Source organism: Cornus florida, unplaced genomic scaffold (genome assembly GCF_030987335.1).
Source record: "Cornus florida cultivar Cherokee Brave unplaced genomic scaffold, ASM3098733v1 CherokeeBrave_3.0.0_Hap2_Chr05, whole genome shotgun sequence".
NCBI classification, from domain to species: Eukaryota; Viridiplantae; Streptophyta; class Magnoliopsida; order Cornales; family Cornaceae; genus Cornus; species Cornus florida.
In genome coordinates, this window is record NW_026775575.1 from 74,873,257 (window position 1) to 74,900,230 (window position 26,974).

At 39.8% G+C, this 26,974-nt stretch overlaps 1 protein-coding gene across 1 annotated transcript; it reads right to left on the reverse strand.

The window, feature by feature from the left end:
* Positions 1 to 14,850: 14,850 nt before the first annotated feature.
* LOC132309488 (uncharacterized) lies at positions 14,851 to 26,468 on the reverse strand. The gene is made up of 6 exons (XM_059807793.1): positions 26,460 to 26,468; positions 25,841 to 25,945; positions 25,402 to 25,765; positions 24,879 to 25,356; positions 24,215 to 24,704; positions 14,851 to 15,018 (listed from the first exon to the last, which is right to left on the reverse strand). Exons 1-6 carry the CDS (start codon positions 26,466 to 26,468, stop codon positions 14,851 to 14,853), a joined length of 1,614 nt encoding a protein of 537 aa, XP_059663776.1.
* Between the last annotated feature and the right edge of the window lie 506 nt (positions 26,469 to 26,974).

Here is a 26,974-nt window from a genome sequence, read left to right on the forward strand (position 1 = left end):
CGGGACTCGGTTTTTGATGACGTTTCTTTCGTTATTCATATTTTCTCATTTGGAATCTTTTTCGTTCACAGAGTTTTTCCATTTGAGCGCGTCTGCGCGAATTCCACTTTTCCAGACCCGGCGGGCCTATTCGGGGCACTTTTTGAGTTTTTCTATAAATAGGAGGTCTTAGAAAGAAAAATCAGATTTTTCTCTCTCTCTCCTCTCTCATGGCCGGTTCAAACTCCATCCATGGCTGCCATCTTCTCTCTCCTCTTTTGGACTTCTACCCTTCATTAAAAAGTGGTGATGCCTTTGTGTTTATTGTTCCCCTCGGCGAGGCCTTCGATTCCAACCGATTGGAATCTCGTTTTAGCCATTTCTTGAGTTCGGGTTTGAAGTCAAGTTATGTTTTTGATGGGGCTTCCATGGGATTCATGTTCGTGGTGTTGTCCCCGACAAAACCTAGGAGTTTCGTCGGATTCGGAGCCGATTTATTTTGGTGGGGATTTGAGATTTCATCTTAAATGGAGGTAGGATATGTTTTAGGATTTTATATGTGTTGTATTGTGTGTTTTCCATATTTATACAACCTATATGCATGCTTTGTATCAAATCTAGGAAATTTGAAATATTTAATTCTTGGTATAAGATTTAATTTTCATGATGATGAGAAACTTAGTTTTGAATTGTGGCATGGTAGAAACTTTTGTTTTAATATGTTGGTTAACATATATTAAATTGGAATTAATTAAATAAGAATTGCTCTTTTTAATTAATATTTATCTTTTGTGAAAGATTTAAGTTCATGACCATACCTTGCATGGAATTGAGTTGTGTTATGCTTCTAAATTAAGTTTTGGCATATTTGTTAACATACTTTAATTTGAGAGCATTTGGTTGAGTTTGGAAATCTAAAGACTTTAGTTAAGGGAATTAATTAAAATCTGTTTTAGTGGTTTCATGGGCCTAATTAAGTTTGTGTGTGAATATATGTAATGACCATGATATGTCTATTAACATATATTAAATTGGGGCCAATTGGAAATGATTTGAAATCTAGAGAGTTTAGTTATTTTGATGTAATTAAATTCTATCTTGTGTATCCATGGATCTAATCATGTTTTGGAAGTTGTTTCTATTTTAAGAACATGGATTTAGACTTGTGATGTATTCACTAGATTGTGTTATATCCATTGAAGAGCATTGTTGTTAAATTTATATTCATGAGAGTATGTTTCTATATGAATATCTTGTTGGCTTGTGATTTCGTAGCATTATGGATATGAAATGCTTATTATGCACAATCGAGAGTTATATTGCTAACTTGTTACTATGTAGTGGTAATGTGTTTAACTTGTTAACTTATTTATTTTGGAGTTTCTTGGGACATTGTTAAGCTGTGATGGCTAAGGTTTGGCTCTAGTACGGGGACAAGAGTCCTCTAAGTCAAAAGTTCGTGGGTTGGGTAGGCTGCCTGGGGGTTAGTAGCTCCAAATTAGCCCTATAAAGTTCACGCTTTGGGTAGGCTGCCTGGGGTCAGTAGCTCCAAATTTGCCTTGTCTCGGCGGAAATCCGAGCTGTGATGTCCAAGTCTTCCACTAATTGTTTTCGCATTTAATTCTAAGTTAACAATCATGTTTACTTTGTTGACTTGTGGTTTTGGTTTTGGCGATTTGATGTTGTTAAGTACATCCATACTAAATTGCTATATTTAGTTGATTTCACACTTTTAGATTTCTAGTTGATAACTTAGAGAATCTATGTCTTGATGTGTGGTATTAGATATTCTAATTATGCTAAATTGTTATATTTAGTTGATGTTGCATTTTAGACTTCAAGTTGATAACCTTAAGAATCTATATGTTGTTGCTTGTGTAAGCATGCTCCTATGTTGTTGCTTTGTGTAAGCATGAACCTATGTTGCTAAAATTGCATGAATGAGGTGATTGATGATAGAAATGATCTTAGGTAGCTAAGATGCTCCTTGAGTCTCACCTTTGACATAGACGTTAGGTTGAATGAACCACAATGATTAAATCATGCAAACTTATAAAACGTAGGTCGATGCATGCTCATTTCCTACGAGTAGCTTTATGTTACTCACCCCTACGATACTGGGGCATATTTCAGGTACAAGAATCAAAGTTGAGGTCTTCATTATGCTTGGATGGTTTGTGGACTTGGAGACTTCCATTTTTGGTGAGGGTTGGCTTGGAATGCCAATTGTAGTCTTATATGTCAACATGTGTACATTTGATTCCTTATATGTAATGTGTACATGAGTACACTCTTTACAATGTATTTGACATGTATGAGATGAGGCCGGAGGCCAATGACATGTAATTTGTATCCTATGTAAATTTTGACGTCATGGAATATTATGAATGTATTGAAAAATATTGAGTTTTTGCTCCACCATGTTTGCATTGGGTGTGGGAATTCTATTTTGATTCTTCCATTAGCATTCATTAATCATGTATGAAGTATGGCCAAGGGCCAAATGACATTTTGAAACCATCTCATGATTTAAAATTCCAAGTTTTCGTTTCAAACTTCATTTTTGGCATTTTGGCCGTTGGGGGGTCATATTTTGCATCGGCCATATTTTTGGGCCATGGACCTTTGTAGCACATCTTACTAGGTAAGTTACGTTTGCGTGTATGGTCGTTTCCGGGCAAAGCTTCTTCTTTGGTGGAATGAGCCTCCTACGGACTCATTTTACACTTTTGTTGCATTTTCTGACCTAAGGGTATTTTGGAAATTTTCTTTGGGAAATAATTTCCATTCTTCACATGGTTAATTAGAAAATATGATTTTAGGGGGGGTTTCTTTTTCATGTTTTTCCATAAAATGCCATATTGGTATAAGAAATCGCATCCGAAGTTCAGCTCTCAGTTTTTAAATTTAGCAGCTTTTTGGACCCTCTGGACCAGTTTTCTTGGGATGGCATTTTGGGCATCTCACAGTGAGTTTTTTTCGATTTTCCTAGCAATTTACATAGAAAACTTGATTTTGAGGGGGGTTTCTTCTTTGAGTTTTTCCAGAAATTGTCATCTAAGGCCTCAAATTTCTATTTTTTCTAGAAAAGCCCCTGCTGCCAGGTTTTTGAGTCGCACTATTACTGTCCCTTCACATCTAAACGGTTACGAGGGGTTTTGTAACCGGTTAGATGAGTGTGGGCAGCATTTTTTTTTCACTATTTTGGCTTCCTAACCGGTTAGATGTTCTTTGGTTGGCACTTTTTAACCGTTTTGCTCCTTCTTCTTCCGTTAGCCATATCTTCTTCATCCGGACTCCGAATCAAGCGATTTTTGAGTCTAAGTTCATTGATTTTTTGTTGTCTTTCCAATGGTGTGCTCGTTGGCACCCACTTTTAGGCTAAAAATGACGATTTTGCCCCTAGGTGCATTCTTGTCCGTTTTTTAAATGTTGTTTCCGCATTTGATTCCTTTGGGTCCCGTGACCTCGTTAAGGGTCACAATGGTGTCTTAGAGTCATGTTGTATCTCTAGAGACTGTTGTTTTGTCTTTTGCTTCCGTATTTTGGATCCGTTATCGGGTCATCTTTCGGTTCATCAATGACACACCGGGTTGAAAAACTTGGGCTGTCACAGTGAAGGGGAACAAAATGGGCATATACGAGACCACTCATCCACAGAGATTATTGTAGGTATGTGTAATCAGTTTTTGACTAAACCAATATAAATCGACAACGGCAGTTTTGGGATAGTTTGAGGAAGAGAAGCCCACAAATTGCAAATATAGAAAGAGAGAGAGAGATAGAGAGCAGAGGACGTCGGTATGTAGCTGTAAGAGACTTGCCAAAAAAATTTGGCAGCTCTTACATTTGAGAGAAAATTTGAGATTTTCAAATTTTGAGAGGCCAAATGAAAGGCAATTGGAGGGGTTTTTTTCACCCATCTCTCAAATTATGAGTTTGAGAGCCCAAAATGAAAGAGCATTGGAGATGCTCTAAATAAGTAGAGTAACAATTTATTGCCAATACCATATTTGGTGACACTTACTTTTTAAGATAAATACACTTCCTGCTTGGGAATTATTATTATTATTATTTTTTCTAACTCACCCGCTAGCCATCTGCAAGCTCTAAATATACGCAATCATTTCTTGAGAACTTAATAACTTAACAAACACATTTAAGTTTTAGAAAAAACTCTTACATCTCTTAAAGTTTGTATATTTGTATCAATTTTTTCTTTCATTGGAGTTAATAGTCAGTGAAAATTGATGTTAGCCAAAAGAAAAATCATCGTAAAACAAACTATTAATTTAATCAGAGTGCCATACATTTGATTAAAAATTAGATGTTTGATGAGAGAACCAAGCACATTGATGTCAGGTTTCACTTCATCAGAGATATAGCACGGGGTGCTATTGCAATGAGGAAGATTGGGACAACAGAGAATTTGGTAGATATGATGACTAAGGTTATTCTTACACTCAAGTTCAAACATTGTCTGAACTTGATTGGTATTTGCAGTTGCGAAGGTCCTTAGGGGCATATGGAGGCGGCAAAAGGAGTAGCTGGAGATTGTGGAGCTTGGTGTACGTAATTCGAGCCAAGGTCGAGATCTGTGATATTGTGGCCCGAATTTGGTGCCGAATTACATTGCGACCCGCTTATAACCCGATGACCCGTTGGATGAGCTTTGTGTTTTGACCCATTTTACTTATAGGTCATGGACCCTAATTAGTCTTTTGTAACCCAATATATAAGGGCGCTTTGGGTTTAGAGTGGTACAAGAGAGAGACTTTGAAATTCGTACAAAAATAGAGCAAGGGGCTGAAAACTTGTAATCTTCGATTTGACACATAGTGAAAACTTTCGTCGGATCCCAACCATGGATGTAAGCTATTGCCAACCATGCATAAATCGTTGTGTTATTTGTGTGGCGTGTTTACTTTTCTGTCATGATTCTTAATTAAACTTGGGTTCGTTGCATTTTGTTGGAAATGGGGGCATATAAAACAAATATTTTGGATGAAATTTGAAATAGATTCTGCTAAGAAATTTTTGCGGATCTATAGACAAACACGTTCATCTCCTTGCGGTATATTTACTTTCTCAAATCCGTTTCCGGGTGAATGAGAAATTAAATTTAAAGTGAGGTGTTTGATAAGCTTAAATGAGTTTGTAAAATGTTGGAAGTGTTTATCCCACATGGAAAAAATATTAAAACTATTTGAAGTTTAAATAAGCCAAGTATGAGATTTGAGTTTGGGCCCAAGGACACCCAAGTTTTTAAGAAGGGGAGAGGACTTAGGCAAGCTTGAGTCCAAACCATTTACCACACACGCGCGCCCCCCGCCGGATCAGGTCCGGGCTTGGGCTTGATTATAAAATCCGTTTAATTTTTTATGAAATGAAATTGGGCCTTAATGGACTTTATTTTTTGCCGGGCGAAATTGAACCTGTTTACCGGGCTTATTCAGATGGCTGGTATTTAAATTAAAAATTAGTTTTCAGTTTTTTCCAAAAGGGTTGCACCCATTCTGTTTTAAACTGAACCAGTGCATTCAGTTTGAACCATTTAAACTGAACCATCACATCCTGGTGATGGTTCAGGCCACCGAAAAGGCACCTTGATGCCTATATAAACCCCCATGGGTTCATTTCCAAAACACACCAATTCAAAATACTTTTTGTCATTTCTGAATTGTCTTCCACCTTCTCTCTTTTTGTGGGTTCGAGCCCTAGTCTGTGGGTTCAAGCCTTAGTTAGTGAGTTCGAGTCAGAGAGTATTACACCAAGCCGATTCGCCTATTTCTTTGGTTTACAGTGCTACTATCGAAGAAAGACAAGTCGTTGTATTTTGGGAGATAGATGCCACTAAGTCCGTTAACACCATAGTGGACGAATCTGTCTTAAGGATATAAAATCAAATTCTAGCATCGACTTATATTCAGGTTTTTTAATTTTATTTTCTATAGTTTTATTTTCTTATTTATATATAACTATATTTTATAAAAATATACATATATATAGATTATTATTTTATAATAATAATTATATATATATACATTACATTTTTGTATAATATTTAAATAAATAAAACTATAGTATATGGTATAATTAGACCATATATTGGACAACACGTTTGTCAACACACCTTTCATTATCAACACGTGACAAAACGACCCAAAACCACACGATGGTGCCAATCATGCTCATTTGGCCACAAGATGGACCGGATTATGATACCCACACCATCCAATGATTCATAGTCATCTTGCTGCACATCAATGATAAACTTGGCCTATTTGAGCAGCCTATATATATTAGAGTCGTCAACAAAATGATGATTAAGCAACTCAAGTAGAGTTCTCCAAACATGTACTATCACATTTTTCTCATAATTTTAAGCATAATAGTTATGAAAATCAGGTTGATTCCATCTATGATCTAACAAGTTTTTTTTTTTTTTTTGGAGACGATTTAACAAGTTGAATAGAGAGTGGGAACAGACATTACTTTGAGTCATAGGCAGCGAGTATATTTTATTTTTAACATCATTTTGCATTGCATATTAACATATATAATAAACAACTTATTACAGGATTGATTCTCAAAACCACAAATATATATATATATATATATATATATATATATATATATATATATTTGGAAAGTTAGGCAAAGTGTATTAATCAAATGATGGATACAGGCCTTTAGCTTAGGTTGAAGAGAATGGCCTAAGGCCAAACAAAATACAAGGCAAAGGACAAAACCCAAAAGTACTGAAACAAGCCGATATATGTACAAGCCTAGCAAACAGATTGTGTAAGCCAAATATATCATCATTTTCCTTTTTTCCTTGGTACTCATACACATTTGCTTTCATGAGATTCAAATCTTTAATCTTCCTTTAGAAAGTAAGAACCTAGTATCGCTAGATCACAGGGCTGTTAATGAATAGATTATCATTTTCATCGACATTGTTCCTTCGATGAAAAATTTGGGTACGGCGTGGGTATTCATTGCATATATCTTGTTTATTATATTAAGTTATTATTAACAAAAAGCAACATACAATACACGAGAATTTGAATATGAATTTTTACAATTGAAACTAACCCAATTAACACCGCCTCAAATTGCCTATTAAAGCCGGCAACAGTTGTGGGTGGGTATCTCAAAATACATATTGCTTTATTTCAATCACAAAATAGTGAAATACATTGGCAGTACAATATGGATTCAGAAAATGTAAGCTACTAAAGGTTGTGTTCCTTCCATACTTCATTGTAAGCTACAGCATCCCATTGTTAGACATAGCCAGACTATTCGCCACCCGTGGTGTTGATGTCAGCATCATCACCACCCCAGCAAACGCCCTCCTCTTCCAACTCTCTGTCTACAGCGACATCACCACCTCCGGCAATAAAATCACAGTTCACATACTCAACTTCCATTCGAAGGAGGTCAATTTGCCAGAGGGCAAATGAAACTTCAACACCATCTGTAGGTGCAAAATTTCGCCCAACCAATAATGATTAGGAGAAATAACACAACTCACTCAATAAACATTTAAAATAAGCAAGAACAGTATCTAAAGAAGCGTAGAATTGCTTGATCCTTTTATTGGAGGTCTAGGCCTCTATTTATACACAAAAGATTGGTTGAATTATGGTATGACTCGCATTGCTTGTCCTCCAATTCTTTCCCTACAAAAATTCTTTACAAATAGAGCTCATTCCTTTGTATAATTTTCCTTGTGTAGTAGTTTCTTTCTTTGCTGTATCCTTCCTCTTATAGGACTAATTTCCTTACAATGGATTTAAACTATAAGTAACCTGATCCATGTGACATTGCTAACGGGCTTGATCTCTTATTTCGGGCTTGAGCAATGCTACAGAGATCAATTATCTACGACCTTGGGTTAGTGTCTTATGACTTTGGGCTGTCAATGAGCTTGGATTGGGCTTTGAGCAGGATGGGCCTCTGACATTAGTGATGGGTATTTACATTGCGATGACGTGTACAGTTCTCATTGGAGGGAGATTTTTCCCTCCACACTTTGCCCCCAATTCCCTCTTTAATTGGATTGCGGCTCCTATTAAAAAGGGAATTGAAGTTGCACGGTTGTCTATTTTACAAAAAGACGGTTCGAAGATTGCCCATTACCATTCTACCTTAAGAGATTCTATAAGGGTTACTTTTGCTCTCACTACGTTTCTTGCATTCTTCATTCCGTCATCTTATCAGGTTAGTTCTTTATCTTTTTCTCTTCGATCTTGCATTATGAGTACTTCGACTACTCCTGAACGTATAGAGATCGTAGATTCTGAGTCCACTCCCTTGTCTTCCCCTAATCTCATTAGGGTTCCCCCATCTAGGGTTTCGAACTTCCCTAAACCTGTAAATGACTTGGCTAATCAGCCGGGTGCTTCCCCGATCCAAGCTGAAACATCCACCTCTGGGTCGGATAATATCCTCACTAAGGAAGAAAGAAATACAATTTTATTTATTTGTTGCATCCCGTTCTCCATTGAATCCGTAATGGAAGAATTCGAGATTCTCAAGGGGGTAGAAATTGCAGAATACCCCAAAGGCGCTGATTTTTGCGCTGGCGAGGGCGTCGGAGAAGACGAGTTGCTCCTCTCTGTTGGGCACCTCAAAGCTCTTAGGTTCCCCCTTCATCTTTTCTATCACTTAGTCTTCAACAAATTGGGGATTGCACCCCTACAAGTAAACCCTAACTTCCTTCGAGTAATCTCGGCACTCTTCATTCGCTGGTGGCAGGAGAGTCTTGACCTGACTCTAGCTGACTTGCTGATTACTTATTCTATTTCTAAGCATGGAATCGAACCTTGTCGTTTCTTTTTCACTTCCCCTTTGCACCAAAGGATATGTACAGACCTCCCTACTTCTGAGAAGAAGTGGAAAGAGAGGATGATAATTGTTAAAGGGAGATGGGCCGTGCCCCAATCAAGCAAACTCCCAATCCCTCGCAAGTTCGGGAAGTTAGGTATAGAACATCCCCCCTTTCTTCATGAAGATTGTTCTGGCTGTTTCCCATGTCGAGTCTTATTCTTTTGATATATTTACGAGTTTCTTGGTGTTTTTCTAGCGACATTTCCTTCTTCGGTTGCCAAGAAGAGGCTTTCCTTCCTGGAAAGGCAGGTTTGGAGCGACCTTCCCTCGGTCGAGAGCTTACTCACTTCTGCGAGTCTTAAAGCAGTTGCTTCCAGAGCTATAACCGTTGATCTCATGGACCTCTCACTTCCATCATTTGACAGCTTCCCCATGACTAAGGAAGAATAAAAGAGGGCTGAAGCCTTGAAGAGGAAAGCTGCAGAGAATGCTCCGCTGACTATATTGCGTACAAATGAGCAGGAGAAGGAGATTGACGAAGTCCCTTTGAATAAAAAGGTAAAGCTGAACCCTTCTTCAACCGCGAAACCCAAGGGTGCTTCCAACCCAAAAAGCAAAGGGAAGAAAACCGAGGAGATTAACCCTGAGGATAAGGTCAGCGCCTACGTCCTTGCCGAGGCTGAGGCACCTTGGACTCCTTCCTTCTTGAGGGCTGACAAGTCAATCCTCCATGTTGGTGATTCTATGATCACTGACCTATCTGCAGCACTAGCCGTCGCTCGGGGAATGTGGCTCCCTAAGGATGAAGAAATTATCGGCAGAATAGGGCTAGAACAGCTACTTCCATCTGCCCCTGTTCGAGCCATAGAGGTTTGCTCCTTCCTTTATTTTTATTGTCATAATTGTCTTACAAACTTTCTTACATTGTTATTATCTCATGACGCAAGGCTTGTATCATACTATGGCCCTCTGTGCTACTGCTGAGGCTCAGTCTCTTTCTCTTAAGAAGCTGGAAAAAGACCTCAGTAATTCTGAGAAGAAGGCATCCCATGACATTGCCAATGCACAGATTGCATATGAGGCTCGGGATGTTTACAAGAAGCGTCTGGCTGCTTCTGATGCCAAAGTTGAGTCGCTGGAGGCTGAAGTCCAGCGCTTGAATGATGCCCTTAGCACCTGCATCGTTGCCAGGAGGCAGATGCAAGGTCGTTACTCCAGTCTGGTGCGCTTATTAAGTGCAAAAGCTTACCGGTCTGGCTTCAATCAAGGCTCAGGCCCCAAATCGATGGATCCTGATGCCTTTGATGTGAACATGGGGGTGTCCTTCCCTTATACAGAGGGTCCGAAGGCTCAGGAGGCTGAGACGCTTTTTGCTAAACTGGTGAAGGCTCACCAGGAAGATCCTCCAAGCTCATCAACTCCTGTAACTCCTGGTCCTTCAATTCCTCCACCTGTAAGTCCAGCTGTAGTAGATGCTTTCGAATTTGCCCCGTTTGATCCGAGGAGGAAATATGATCAAGCAAATATATATATATATATATATATATATATATATATTTCCCTTGTAATGAAACAATTTTGAGAATGAATGATATATCCTTGTTTCTTAAGCTGTGTTTCTTTTATTCTGCTTCGATTGAGTATACTTGTATGCTTCTAATATTGCACTCACTCTGTTGAGAGATTTTTTTTTTTTTTTAAAAAGAAAGGTACTCTGCCTGAAGGTTCCTTATTTGTCTTAGTCCGAAGCAAAACAAATAAGAGGTTTTCCAAGCCGGACACTCAGTGTCCAAGGCAAGGTTTTTGTCGAGCCGGACACTTAGGGTCAGAGGCGAGGTTTTTGCCGAGCCGGACACTTAGGGTCCGAGGCGAGGTTTTTGCCGAGCCGGACACTTAGGGTTTGAGGCGAGATTTTTGCCGAGCCGAACACTTAGGGTCCGAGGCGAGTGAATTACTCCTTGGCGTTAAGCCTGAAGGAGGTTTTGCCGAGCCGGACACTTAGGGTCCGAGGCAAGGTTTTTGCCGAGCCGAACACTTAGGGTCCGAGGCGAGATTTTGCCGAGCCAGACACTTAGGGTCCGAGGCGAGGTTTTTACCGAGCCGGACACTTAGGGTCCGAGGCGAGATTTTGCCGAGCCGGACACTTAGGGTCCGAGGCGAGGTTTTTACAAAGCCGAACACTTAGGGTCCGAGGCGAGATTTTGCCGAGCCGGACACTTAGGGTCCGGGGCAAATGAATTACTCCCCGGCGCTGAGCCGGAGGGAGGTTTTTATACATATATTCTTCTCTTCATCATTTTTTTTTTTAAACAACTTGCCGAAGACTCAAAAATGATAGGAGGCCAAGAAAGCGAGTAACAATGGCTGCGAAGTTTCCTATTTGTTTACTTTGGAGACTTTCCTCCATTGATACTCCCTTCTTGGCAACCATATGTCATGGACTACGCATATATTAACCACATTTCCTTTCTATTTTTATCCGATGTGGGACAAAGAGTTTTAACCATAGGTTAAAACGCATGCTTTTTAATAACTTGCTTCCAACATTGCTTTGCATAAAAGCATAAAATTGCATAATCATAGTGTAGTATGAAAATTTCTTTGCATAAAATTTGAAAATTTCAAATTTCTTTCTTTGCATAAAAAATTTTTAAAATTTTTTTCTTTGCATAAATACTGCATAAAAATTGCTTTCTTTGCATAAAAATTGCTAATGCATACTGTGATTGCATAAAAACTGCATAAAAATTGCTTTCTTTGCATAAAAATTGCTAATACATATTGCGATGCAAAATTGCATAATCATAGAATGATGGTATGACCCCCATTTTTATGGAAAGAAACAAATAGAAGCAAAATAAAGTAAAGCATAGCTGACTGTGGGCTAACGCAGCCTTACTTGTGAAGAATTCTTAATAAAATTGACAAACTTAAATAATGGAAATACCGTTTAAGGTGTATTGCATTCCAAGGACGCGCAATGGGACGTCCGTCAGCTTCGGCCAAACGATATGCTCCCTTCCCCACTACTTCGGTAATCCTGTAGGGTTCGGTCCAATTAGGTTCTAGTTTCTTTATATGAGTTGTCTCTTGCTTCAGAACCCAATCGCCTACTGCAAAGCTTCGGAATCTGACACGTTTGTTATAATTGTTGCGCAGCTGCTGCTGATATGAAGTAAGCCTAATTGCTGCAACATCCATTTTTTCATCGAGGAGTTCGAGACTATGTTCGAGTTGCTGACTATTGTTTCCTTCAAGCAACAAGGATTTCTGAAGGGTTGGAGTCGCCGCTTCGGTTGGAATCACTGCTTCGGATCCATAAGTCATGGCAAAAGGACTTTCCCCCGTGGGTCACCGTGGTGTGGTTCGGTACACCCAAAGCACCTAAGGGAGATCCTCGTACCATTTCGTTTTGAGTTTCTCCAATTTCTTCTTTAAACAACTGAAAATGGTCCGATTAGTTATTTCAGCCTGTCCATTCCCTTGTGGATGACTAACTGCAGCTAACTTTTGTATAATTCCATGCTCAGCAAAGAATTTTTTTGTACTTCTATTGTCGAGGTTCTTATCATTGTCCATCATAATGACTTTTGGGACCCCAAACCGGCAAATGATGTTGTTCCAAAGGAAAGTTTTTACCTGCTCATGGGTCACACTTGAGTAGGCCTCGACTTCTACCGATTTAGTGAAATAATCTGTAGTCAGTAGCACGTACTCCTTTTGTTTCACAGTCTTGGGTAACGGGCCCACCATATCAATCCCCCATTGTGTGAATGGCCATGGATTTGCCATTGTATGCAAATCTTTTGCAGGTTGATGCTTCATGGGACCGTGACATTGACATTTGTCACACCTCCGAGTACACTCTTTTGCATTCTGGGCCAAGTACGGCCAGAAGTAACCTTGAGTCAGGACTTTATGCGCAAGGGATCTACCCCCAAAATGGTTGCCACAATCTCCGTCATGAATTTGTTTCAACACCACAAGAGCCACAGTAGGGCTTAAACATTTCAGGTAAGGACCTTAAAATGACTTTCGGTATAACTGATTGTTAATGATGGCATATTTAGCTGCAGTGAGACGGAGCTTCCGTGCTTCGAACTTCTGGTTTGGAAGAAGTCCATGCTTGAGGTAGGCTTCCAATGGATCAATCCAGCATGGTTCTCGAGGAATAACTGGAATCACCATTACTTCCTGCGGAGGATTAATGCTGGGCTCGTCCAGGACGTTAATCGGCACAATCCGAGTCAGATCTTCATTTGAGGATGACGCTGATGTGGCCAATTAATCTGCTTCGGCATTCTCAACACGAGGTACCTGATAGAATTCGACTTGATCGAATCCCTGTGTAACGTTCTCTACAGCTTCTTTATATGCTTTCATTCTTTCCTCTTTGGGATGGTACTGACCTGTCACTTGATTTATAACAAGTTGTGAGTCACTAAAAACCTTTAAGCAACGTACCTGGAGGCTGCTGGCCAATCGAATACCAGCAAGTAACGCCTCGTACTCGGCCTTATTGTTCGTAGCCGGGAACTTCAAACAGATAGATTGCTGCAGCTTGGTGCCTTCGGGTGCTGACATTACAACTCATACCCCTGCACTTACCTGACTCGAGGAGCCATTTACTCGAAGTTCCCACTGTGGTTCAGGGTGTATCGGCTCTTCGGGAGTGTCTTCATATTCGAGAAAAAAGTCTGCTACGGCCTGTCCTTTGTGCGACACCTTTGGCTCATAAGTTATGTCGAAGGAACTAAGCTCGATAGCCCACTTGGTAATTCTCCCAGATAGATCGGGCTTAGAGAGTATACCCGTATAGGATAGTTGGTGAGTACCACAATGCTATGAGATTCAAAATAATGCCGAAGCTTCCTCTTGGCATAGATCAAGGCTAAGATGACTTTTTCTGCTTTACTATATCGTGTCTCCGCATCTGTCATGGTCTTACTTATGTAGAAGACTGGATATTGCCTCTTTCCTTCCTCTCTAATCAATGCTGCACTTGTCGCTATATTAGAAATTGCCAAATACATAATAAGAACCTCCCCGGGTTTTGGAGTGGATAGAATTGATGGTTCGGCCACGTAACCTTTCAACCGACTGAGGGCCTCCTGCTGCTGAGGTCCCCATATATCTTTATTCTTAGATCGTATAGCATCAAAGAATGGTTTGCACTTATCTGACAATCGGGATATAAACCGGCTGAGGGCTGCGATCCGACCGGTAAGAACCTGCACCTCCCTACGGTTTTTTGGTTCCTGATTCTAGATGAGGGCCTTAGCCTGAGCCCGACTTACCTCTATCCCTATTTTATTCACTATGTGGCCGAGGAATTGACTTAATGATACCGCGAATGAGCACTTGGATGGATTCAGCTTCATGTTGTACTTCTTCAAGGTATTGAAACCTTCCTGTAGATGCTTCGGATGTTCTTCTTTCTTCACACTTTTAACCACCATGTCATCTATATATGCTTTAACTGTCTTTCCCAGCAGATTATCGAATATCTTGTTGACAAGGCGTTGATAAGTAGCTCCAACATTCTTCAGTCCGAAGGGCATGACCCTGTAACAATAAGTCCCCTTTTCTGTAATAAAAGCCATTTTTTCTTTATCTTCGGGATTCATAGGAATTTGATTGTATCCCGAGTATGCATCTAGGAATGTCAGCCTCTCGTAGCCGGTGGTAGCATCAACCATCTGATCTATCTTGGGCAGAGGGAAGCTATCTTTAGGGCAGGCTTTGTTAAGGTTGGTATAGTCTACACAAACCCTCCATTTTCCATTCTTCTTTTGTATGACTACCACGTTTGACAGCCACTGTAGATATTGCACTTCTCGAATGAAACCTGCTTGCAACAATTTGCTCACTTCCTCAGCTATAATGTGATTGCGTTTGGGGGCAAATCTTCGGTGTTTCTGCTTAACCGGTTTGAACTCCGGATCCACCTTCAGACTATGGCAGGAAACTAAGGGATCGACCCATACCATGTCTGAGTGATCCTACGCAAAGCCATACCATGTCTGAGTGATCCTACGCAAAGGCATCTGCATTGCTCCGGATAACATCAATTAACGCCTCATTTTCTTCGGACGTAGAGGAAGAGCCTAGATAGGTAACCTTCTGAAGGTCACCGAGGAAAACTTCCACGGCTTCAAGGGTCTCCTCGGTGGGCTTCGCAATTTCCTCTTCCTCCTCTATCTTAAGATACTTAGGCAGAGGGCTCTTTAATTGCTATTTGGGTCCTGTTTTGGAAGCCACACCTGGTTGCTGTTGAGTCGATGATCGGTTGAGAATTCGATCTATAATAAATCAACCTTCGCAATAGCACGAATCATTGTAAAATAGGGCTATTGGTCGGGTAAGTCGAACCACTGGGACTACGCTAATCTATGGCAACCTAAGTGTCTAGAGTCTTTTTAGAATGATACGAGGTGCTCATAGAGGATTTATTGGTTGTCACTTAAGCTATGAAAGAAAGGTGCATAAAATACAAGTTTGTAAGAGTTTAAAGGAGATGAAATACAAGTAAAGAGGACTAGGGAAGTGAATCCGCCTCCATCCCTATACACATGCTAGATTAGAGCTAAATTGGGGGAAAAACAATATATATTATGGTCAAGATACATAGCAACACTTGGTTGCTATAATATCCTCAAGAAGTTCATTAAATCTTAAGCAAGCATGATCCATCAAAGGTGAACATGTTTAGACTACCTAACTAAGGTGTAGCTTAACCACATTTACTTGAATGAATGATTATCAAGTCCTAGATAAAATGATGAAGCACATGAAGGTAAGAAATAAACATAAACCATCAAAGGCATCACTTAAGCAATGATCTATCAAAGTTCTCCAACTCCATGCAATTAAAACTATTCTATGATCTCACTACCATTGTCACCATGAGAGTGCAAGCAATATGATTAAAAGAATAAACCATCTAAGATAGATAATTGACTCAACATTAATCATTTAAATACATGAAGATCCATTACAAGAGGCAAAATGCTCTAGACCATGAAAGGACCAAAGATTATACATTGCAATCCCCAAAATAGAACTATACTAGGACATGCTTATAACGGAGGGGCTTCATCACCTCCCTAGATGGAGGTTTAGTTACCCATGGGAGCTTTAGAAGAAGGTAGAAGCTTGGAAGATCCCTCCATTTTCGAGCTCCTTTGTTGTAGCTTCAAGAACTCCCTCTTTTTCTCCTCCTTCTCTCTCTAGAAATCTTACAAGATGAGATATATCATGTTATGTGTGGTTCCCCCTCCATTCTTTTAGACATTATCCTACCAAACCCTCACCAAACAAGGCTCAACTCCCACCAAAAGACATCTCCAACCAACCCATAAAGATGGAAATAAGAAATGAGGGAATCAAGGAGCAAGTGGGCTGAAGTGATGGATCCTGGAGAGCATTTTGCTCAAAGTTCGAGCGCTCAAAATAAGCCCTTCGAGCGCTCAAAGTCAACTTACTCAGCTTTGAGATACTTTGGTAAAATAGCCATAACTTTCTGCTCCAAACTCCAAATGATGAACCGTTTAAAGATTTGGAAAGCTAATTCAAAGCTCTAAGTATGCCATGTTTTAATGGAAGTCCAGTTCTCAAGTTTGGTGGGTCTAATATGAAGAGCAAAGTCAAACTTCACTGCTGCCAGACTATTCTGCGCACCTTTGGTAAAAATGACATAACTCTTTGTTCCGAACTCTAAATGAGGAAAACTTTATGTCTATGGAAAGATGACTCATAGCCCTTCATATTTTATGTTTTACTAAAGACCAAAATCACATATACAAAGGGTCAGAATTGTAGGCCAAAGTCTGATGGAAAATGAACCGGCGCCCGCATTGTTACAGCCTTGCACCAATTTGCTACTTGCAACCTGAAATGATTTGGCTCGGCCCAAAGACGCGGCAATTCTTCCTAGAACTTTTTGCATAGAGCGTCATGAGTCCCATGGATCATTAATCTTGGCCAAAATGAAGGTCCCTGGCAACGGCGTGCTTTAATTCTTTAAGAACTCGTCAAAGCATCTCTTTTAACTCTCTTTGGGGAACCAACCTGAAAATAAACAAAAGCATGCAAATGAAGCTAGAATATGCAATATGATAAAATAATGGACTTAAATAATGCAAATAAGGGCGCTTGAATATGCAATATTTGGCGCTTATCACACCCCCAAACTTACATTTTGCTAGTCCTTTAGCAAAACAATACTGAATACACAATGGAATAACAAAATGACTCTTCTTTCGTGAGAGTGACGGTTACATTTAGCATATGCAACAGGCCTTTTAAACCCCTACGCATCCCTAGAGGACGAGTGAAGTCTCGTGAGGGTTTAACAGAAAAGGTACCCACAAACATCAAACATGGTGCATAAAGTTGCACAAAGCTCATCTTCAAACTTGGAATATAGAAAACATTGGAGATGGAATCATTATGAAGACTACTGTGTGTATATGAGGCCTTGATATACAAAATGGAAAAACATCTTTCAATTCTCATGCATCAACATCATGGTCCATATAAATACTTCAATTGTCATATCTATAATAGAAATCAACTCTAGCTTCAGTGAAAGTGAACCGGATTCCCAACATGTGGCTTTTACCTTCTTTTTCCAATTTCACAACACAAGTCTTCAAATCATTAAATTTCCCTTTTTAATGAGGTCTCTAAAGCATGAATTTATTCACCATACAACTTTTTATTGCTTTTCTTTTCTTTTTCTTTTTATTTTTATTTTTATTTATTTAATTTTTTTATTTTATAGATGATACATATTATGGTCGTGCAATGCCGAAGTCCCTTAAGCTTTCTAACCGACCCATGTAGCAAGTGTTAGGCCAACAACTCCCAAACCAGATGGCTTTAGGGTGTTGAGTGTAGAGACACTCCTAGGGCTTAATAGCTTGAATTGGCAAGGCTACGAACTCCAACAAACCATGTTTATTACAATATATATATATATATATATATATATATATATATATATATATATATATTGTAATTTTGAATGACTGTGCAATGTCTAAGTCTTTTAAGCTTTCTAACCAACCCATGTAGCAAGCGTTAGGCCAACAACTCCCAAACCAGATGGCTTTAAGGTGTTGAGTGTAGAGACACTCCTAGGGCTTAATAACTCGAGTTGGAAAGGCTACAAACTCAAACTGCTCATTATTTTCTTATCTAACTATATATATATATATATATATATATATATATATATATATATATATATTTTCAATGCCAAAGATATCCATTCATTAGGATTATCAATTCAAATCAACAAAGTCATGGTCAAGGTAAATCGGGTTGCATGCCTCACAATTAAGTTTCCGGTGTGCATATGTGAAGTGTGAAGCATAAAAGAGAGTGATACTCGAAGATAGTCTAATTGAAGCATTTATACAAACCATTATTTTCTCAAACTGGTCATTATTTTCTTATCTAACCATATATATATTTTCAATGCCAAAGATATCCATTTATTAGGGTCATCAATTCAAATCAACAAAGTCATAGTCAGGGTAAATCGGGTTGCATGCCTCACAATTAAGTTTCCGGTGTGTATATGTGAAATGTGAAGCATAGAAGAGAGTGATACTCGAAGATAGTCTAATTGAAGCATTTATACAAACCATTTTGAATCCACATGTTCATTTCAAATTTTCCTCATTTCATAACTATCATTTACCCCTATACACAAAGTATTCAACACATGCTTCAATCTCCAACAAGTTCCAAAACTATTAAATCATTTCTTCCATTTTTTTTTTTAAACTTTCAGTTTTATACCAATCTATTTGAACAAAATAGCAAATGCAAACACTATACAATACACAATACCCCCAAACTTGAATGACACATTGTCCTCAATGTGTGAAGACAAAGATGTAAAATAAAGAGCATAGAGGGTAAAAGAACAATAAGACCAAGTGTAGTGACGAAGGCAAAGGTTTCCATCTATGTGAATGCGCAACTGTTTCCCCCAAACTTGGACATGAAGACCTGTCAAAACACAACTAATATACACTTGTAAAAGCATAGGTCTCTTAAGAAAAACCAAAACAGAAATAATAACATTAACATGAATTTTATTGAAAGATAAAAATCCAAACAAAACACAAATATGCACACATTAGCCATAAGGTTAAAATGGATAACAAAATAATGCCAAAAGTGGTGCCATTTAGAGAGATGAAGTTGGTTTAGGAATTTTGTCAAGCAGGTGGTGTGCACTTTGCAAAAATTAGAGGCAAAGACAATGAATGGTGCTTGAAAACCCAAATTTTTTTACCTGTAATTGACTATATACAAGCCCCAAACACATACTATACCTCTACACAAACAATTCTATCATCCTTTTATACAAAAAAAACGTGAAAAAGAAAAAGAAAGAAGAAACTCACCCAAAAATGGAGAACTAAAGGCCCCTTGTGCTTGGTGGTAAGTGGTGATGATGTGTAGGAGAGAATGATGGAGATGGGAGAAGGTTGGAGATGAAGAAATAAGGAAGAGGAAGGGGTGGAGAAGTTATGGGAATGCATGCATGAGGGGGGGGGGGAAATGGGTATTTACAGTGGGTGAATGCATGAGTGGGGGAGTGGAGAGGTTAGGGAAGTTATGGAGGGGAGGAAAAGGTGGGAGGTCATGGGGGTGTGGTGGACGAAGTGGAGGAGTGAAGAGGTGAGATGAACCAAAGGAAGAGGGAGCGTCGAGATTTAAAAGGAGTAGGGGAGTTCGAGCGCTCGAAGTAAGCCCTTTGAGCGCTCAAAGTATGGACAGTAGGTTTCGAGCGCTCGAAAGTGACTCTTCGAGCGCTCGAAAAATGGACAGTGGGCATGGATGGACTTTCGAGCGCTCGAAATGGTGTCTTCGAGTGCTCAAACTGAAGGCAGTAGGGAATGGGATGCTGCATGGATCTTTCGAGCACTCGAAGTGATGTTTCGAGCGCTCGAAAACTTGACAGTGAGCATTTTGGAACTTTCGAGTGCTCGAAAGAGATGTTTCGAGCGCTCGAACTACAGGGCAAAACTTTTCTAAGCCCTATGAATGCTTGGGTTGCAATCTTTGCTGCATGGTATCGACAACAAGTTCAGAGAGTGCCAATGAAGGACTTAAATGCACGGATGGACTTGGGAAACTTCAAACAACCAGTGCATTGAAAGAAGGAGGTTATGCACAAGAGTACCATGTCGAAAGACTGATGAAATTGCCGGATAGAGCTGAAAATTTCCGGTAATGAAAATAAGGGTTGCAGAAGGCCTAAGAAAACCAGTCTAAATTTTGGACAACAATTTAAGATAGTTCCAGATAAGATTAAATTTTGGCTTTCCTTAGCAATTTCCCAGAAAATTTCAAAGCCCAGGCAATTGAAAATTAGGGAAGTGTGGAAATAGAAAGAATTTCTTCCCTTGGATGCTAAATTTAACGTCGATAGCTAGACGCACAAGATCAGGTTAGTCTTCATTACCCTATACCATGTCTCTCAAGAGAGTCAAGTTTTACTAAATAAGAAAGTTCTTTTAAAAGCGGAAGAAAAAGAGCTTGAAGAAAGAAATTGAAAAGGGGTAAAGAAAAGATCTCAACCCACTCTTCTTCCTCAATGAAGAACTTTGGATTATTTAGGGGCTGTTTTGGATGATGGAAAGGTGGATCAAGTGAGGGCACACCAAGCAAAGACTTGTGAAGGGTCATATTGAGCACAGGAATGCTTGACAAATTATCCTTCATACTTTCAACATCCTCCTCACACTTATCCGGCGGTTCGGGCTCAAGAGCTTGAGATAACTCAAGTGAAAGAATGAGAGGAGGTGCAAGCTCCCAAGAAAGAGATACATTTGATGTTTCCCAATGAGGAGAGTGAATGAGTGGAGGAATATCAAGCAAAGAATTTACCTCCCAAATAGAATTGTCAACATCAAAATCCTCACAATTGAAATGAGCCAAGCAAGCTTTTAGAGGATCCTCCATTGAAGGAGGTGTATCAAGCGAAGGATTCTTAAGGGGCTGTTTTGAATTTTTAAAGGAGACAATCTCTTTGTCATTATTTTCCTTATTTTGAACCACAAATTCTTCATTTTTTTGTGTGGCAACAATTTGATCTTCAACCACAATTTCGTCATTTTCACATGTGGTAACCATTTGATCATTCTCATGATGAAAGTTACTAGGAGTAATCTCATCATTCATAGAATTTTCTTTTGGATTGGCCACAAGTTCAATGGGAAATTCTTCTTCCTTTTCATGATTTAGAGCATTAACCATTTGTTGAATTTGGGCAATTTAGTCATCTAACTTAACTCTAGATTGGGAATGAGAATAGGTGGTGGATTGCATGCTAACAATATCATCCAACATTTGCTTGTTGGAATCCTTCATTTGCTTGTTGATAGACTCTATCATTTGTTTGTTTACAGCAATGAACTCATCCAATTGAGATGGTGGAAAAAGAGATGAGGGCTGGAAATAATGATCATTGGGTTGAAAATTGGCGTGAAAATGTTGCCCATGAGATTGTGAGGCTGAATTTCCTATGTCATGCCACAAGAAGTTTTGATGATCTCCCTAACCCGAGTCATAACCATTGAAGTATGGATCATTACCCGGTTCAAATAAATTTTCAGTTGGTTGCTCTAGATAAAAATCTGAGAATTGTCCCGGTGAAGGACAATCTCTTGTATGATGTGTATGACTAGAGCAAAATGCACAAAACTCATGTGGTGTGTAGAATTGAGTTAGAAGATAATGACCCTCCATTTAGGACTAATTTAGCCACTTGTTTAGATACATTAAGATAAATTCACACAAAATATATACAACACAAACAAGATACACAACAATCCTTCACCAAAACATCCACATGCAATGATCCCGTTCTCCTCAATTATCAAGACAGAAATGTAAATGGCCACGACAAGGACCGATGCTTTGCAATTAAAAATAAACAAAATGATAGCCTCGACAAGGGCTTCACAACTAAATTATCACTAAATTTAACACATGCACAATATTCACAATGTCGAAACTAGAAGGTCAAGAGACTTACCTGGGGTCCTCTAGACTTACATATTAGCTAGCTTTCCCCCGGCGAGCTTCGAGTCCCTAGAATCTCACTTACAACACAAGAAGGTTAAACTACACAAGAAATATTCACAATTCACAATATTGACAATCAATCCAAAATTAACCCTAGAACTTCGGTTGCTAAACCATTTGCAGTCCCCGGCAACGGCACCAAAAATTGATCGGTTGAGAATTCAATCTATAATAAATCAACCTTCGCAATAGCACGAATCATTGTAAAATAGGGCTATTGGTCGGGTAAGTCGAACCACTGGGACTGCGCTAATCTATGGCAACCTAAGTGTCTAGAGTCTTTTTAGAATGATACGAGGTGTTCATAGAGGATTTGTTGGTTGTCACTTAAGCTATGAAAGGAAGGTGCATAAAATAAAAGTTTACAAGAGTTTAAAGGAGATGAAATACAAGTAAAGAGGACTAGGGAAGTGAATCCGCCTCCATCCCTATACACATGCTAGATTAGAGCTAAATTGGGGGAAAAACAATATATATTATGCTCATGATACATAGTAACACTTGGTGCTATAATATCCTCAAGAAGTTCATTAAATCTCAAGCAAACATGATCCATCAAAGGTGAACATGTTTAGACTACCTAACTAATGTGTAGCTTAATCACATTTACTTGAATGAAAGATTATCAAGCCCTAGATAAAATGATGAAGCACATGAAGGTAAGAAATAAGCATAAACCATCAAAGGCATCACCTAAGCAATGATCTATCAAAGTTCTCCAACTCCATGCCATTAAAACTATTCTATGATCTCACTACCATTGTCACCATGAGAGTGCAAGCAATATGATTAAAAGAATAAACCATCTAAGATAGATAATTGACTCAACATTAATCATTTAAATACATGAAGATCCATTACAAGAGGCAAAATGCTCTAGACCATGAAAGGACCAAAGATTATACATTGCAATCCCCAAAATAGAACTATACTAGGACATGCTTATAAGGGAGGGGCTTCATCACCTCCCTAGATGGAGGTTTAGTTACCCATGGGAGCCTTAGAAGAAGGAAGAAGCTTGGAAGATCCCTCAATTTTCGAGCTCCTTTGTTGTAGCTTCAAGAACTTCCTCTTTTTCTCCTCCTTCTCTCTCTAGAAATCTTACAAGATGAGATATATCATGTTATGTGTGGTTCCCCCTCCTTTCTTTTAGACATTATCCTACCAAACCCTCACCAAACAAGGCTCAACTCCCACCAAAAGACATCTCCAACCAACCCATAAAGATGGAAATAAGAAATGAGGGAATCAAGGAGCAAGTGGGCTGAAGTGATGGATCCCGGAGAGAATTCTGCTCAAAGTTCGAGCGCTCGAAATAAGCCCTTCGAGCGCTCGAAGTCAACTTACTTAGCTTTGAGATACTTTGGTAAAATGGCCATAACTTTCTGCTCCAAACACCAAATGATGAACCTTTTGAAGATTTAGAAATCTAATTCAAAGCTCTAAGTATGCCATGTTTTAATGGAAGTCTAGTTCTCAAGTTTGGTGGGTCTAAAATGAAGAACAAAGTCGAACTTCACTGCTGCCAGGCTGTTCTGCGCACCTTTGGTAAAAATGACATAACTCTTTGCTCCGAACTCCAAATGAGGTAAAATTTATGTCTATGGAAAGCTGACTCATAGCCCTTAATATTTTATGTTTTACTAAAGACCAAAATCGCACATACAAAGGGTCAGAATTGTAGGCCAAAGTCTGATGGAAAATGAACTGGCGCCCGCGCTGTTACAGCCTTGCACCAATTTGCTACTTACAACCTAAAATGATTTGGCTCAGCCCGAAGACGTGTTAATTCTTCCTAGAACTTTTTGCATAGAGCGTCATGAGTCCCATGGATTATTAATCTTGGCCAAAATGAAGGTCCCTGGCAACGGTGTGCTTTAATTCTTTAAGAACTCGTCAAAGCATCTCTTTTAACTCTCTTTGGGGAACCAACCTGAAAATAAATAAAAGCATGCAAATGAAGTTAGAATATGCAATATGATAAAATAATGGACTTAAATAATGCAAATAAGGGCGCTTGAATATGCAATATTCGGCACTTATCAGTCGACACCGTCTTTGCTTCAACTTGTGTCAACATATAGCATTCATTCGCTGCAACTTGATCGCCCCACAGATTAATTACTTCTTTCCCGTCTGGAGATAAGCACCGCATCCCCTGGTGAAGGGTGGACGGAACTCCTCTCATCCGATTTATCCAACCTCTTCCCATGATGAGATTGTAAGAAGGATGGATCTCTGTTAAAACAAAGTTCTCCTTCAGAGTTACGGACAAGTCTATTACTCGAAGGGGATCTACTCTTGTGCCATCGAACCCCATCAACGGGCTGGAGGTAGGTCGAATAGATGATGACGGGATCTCTAGCTGCTCAAAGACCGTCTTTGTAATTATGTTGGCGCTACTTCCTGGATCTATCAAAACCCTTCGGATCATACAATTGGCCACTAAAAGACTGATGACCAATGGATCCTCGTGGGGGAGTTGAACTCTGGATAGGTCGTCATCTCCGAATCCAATACTGATGCTACCCCAAGCGATAGCACTGACCGAGGATATCCTCCTGAGCTTATGGGCTGCCCTCAATCTGGATCTATATACTTCCTCGGACTCTTGATCATCTTCAGACCTGCCATGTATTGCATGGATGACTTTTACTTGCGTACCTTTCACCTTGCGGGGATAGACCTCGCAAGGCTTTGCATACTCCTTTGTCATGAGGTAATCCGTCAACTCACCTCTGGCGATCATATTCTCCACTTGTTGCCTGAGGGATCTGCAATCATTGGTTGAATGCCCATAATCTCAATGATAAGCGCAATGCTTGCTTTTGTCCCTTTGCTCCAGGGGTTGCTTTATTGGCTGCGGAGTTGTGAACTTCATCTTAATCTCTTGGAAGAGTCGAGCCAAGGTAGTTCAGAGAGGTGTAAATCCTTCTTCTACCCTTTGCCTTTTTTCAAGTGCCTGGGTGATTGGCGTTGAGGAATGTTGGCTTTTTTGAATCTTTGGAGTTGGAACTCTTTCTCGAGGCTTGTTTTCCACTGTTACGAGGGTGGCGTGCTGCGCTCGGTGGGCTATATTTTCCTCAAGCCGAATGTAGATCTGGGCCCTGGCATTGAGAGACTGCATGTCAGGAGGAGAATACTTGACTAAGGAAGTGTGGAACTTCATCCCCTGAATCATCGTGAGTTTAAATGTCTCTATAGCAGTTGCGGGATGACAATCTGCTATTTCTGAGGCTTCTATGTTGAATCTTGACAAGAAATCCTGTAATGTTTCCCCCTTTTTTTGCCTTACGGTGAAGAGGCTGGCAATGCTCTTCTTTTGCTTCTTATTTCCGTAATACTGTGCCAGGAATATGGTGCATAGAGTTACGTAATCCAGGATGGACTTATGCGGTCTATTCCTGAACCACTCTAGTGCTGCTCCTGTCAAACTGGTAGGAAAAACTCTTCACATCCAAGGGTCATTACGATCATCTAAAGCCATCTTTTGAGCGTAATGATCTAGGTGCCGAGAAGGATCCCCTGTTCCATCAAACTGGGTGAAAGAAAGCATGGTAAATTTGTTGGGCCTCTCAACCAGATACACATCGTCAGTGAAAGGAGTTTTGACCAAGGAATTTTTGTGTTCTCTAGCCATCTCGGCAGGTGTCTGAATCTTCAGGAGTCTCTTCTCGTCAAAGGCATCCTGAACACCTGCACCATCTAGGATTCCATTAGACCACACCGTAAGCTTATGGCTGGATTCGACTTGCTCATCCTGTGTGCGACGAGGGACGTTATCTGAAGCCGCAGCCTTGGATCTTGCCCTCCGTTGTTGCTGAACCTCATTTGGCTGAGCCTCATTAGGTGGAGCCCCATCAGGCGGAAGTCCAGTAATCGGAGGAATATTCTAACTAGGGGGTGCTACTGTGTCATCCACTGGTGGCGGTGGTGCCAACTGAGCCAGTGCCATTTGCAGAGTGTTATTCTGCTGTTGAAGCAAGGTGATCTGAGCCACGCTTGCTTCGTTTGCCTGACGAAGTACGTCAAACTAGTGTAAAAACTCTTCACGCATCTTCTGCATCAACTCCATCTGTTGATCTGTTGAAGATCCTCCATTCGACATCCTGGATGGTAGCTGCAGGATTCACTTGTGAAATAAAAAACAAGAGTGGGAATATATTTGCACACGATTCCCACAGACGGCGCCAAAGTGTAGGTGCAAAATTTCACCCAACCAATAATGATTAGGAGAAGTAACACAACTCACTCAACAAACAATAAAAAAAAGCAAGAACAGTATCTAAAGAAGCGTAGAATTGCTTGATCCTTTTATTGGAGGTCTGGGCCTCTATTTATACACAAAAGATTGGTTGAATTATGGTAGGACTCACATTGCTTGTCCTCCAATTCTTTCCCTACAGAAATTCTTTACAAATAGAGCTCCTTCCTTTGTATAATTTTCCTTGTGTAGTAGTTTCTTTCTTTGCTGTATCCTTTTTCTAATAGGACTAATTTCCTTATAATGGATTTGGGCTATAAGTAACCTGATCCATGTGACATTGCTAACGGGATGGATCTCTTGTTTCGAGCTTGAGCAATGCTACAGAGATCAATTATCTACGACCTTGGGTTAGTGTCTTATGACTTTGGGCTGTCAACGAGCTTGGATTGGGCTTTGAGCAGGATGGGCCTCTGACATTTGTGATGGGTATTTACATTGTGATGACGTGTACAATTCTTATTGGAGGGAGATTTTTCCCTCTACACCATCATTACCGCAAATGACGATGACGAAACAATAGCTGCAGAACCAATGTTTTCCAAACTCTATCGAGGCATTGCAATGCTACAGAAACCCATAGAGGGCATTGATTCGAGGCATCAGCCCTCACTGCATCGTCTCTAATATGCTTTTCCCTTGTACTCTCCAACTCGCAAATGAGCTCAACAATATTCCTGTTCTTTTCTTCGATCCCTCCAGCAACTTCTTACCCTGTGTGTGGCATTGCACGGAGTTATATGCTCCTCATGAGAAGGTACAATCCGATACCGAGACTTT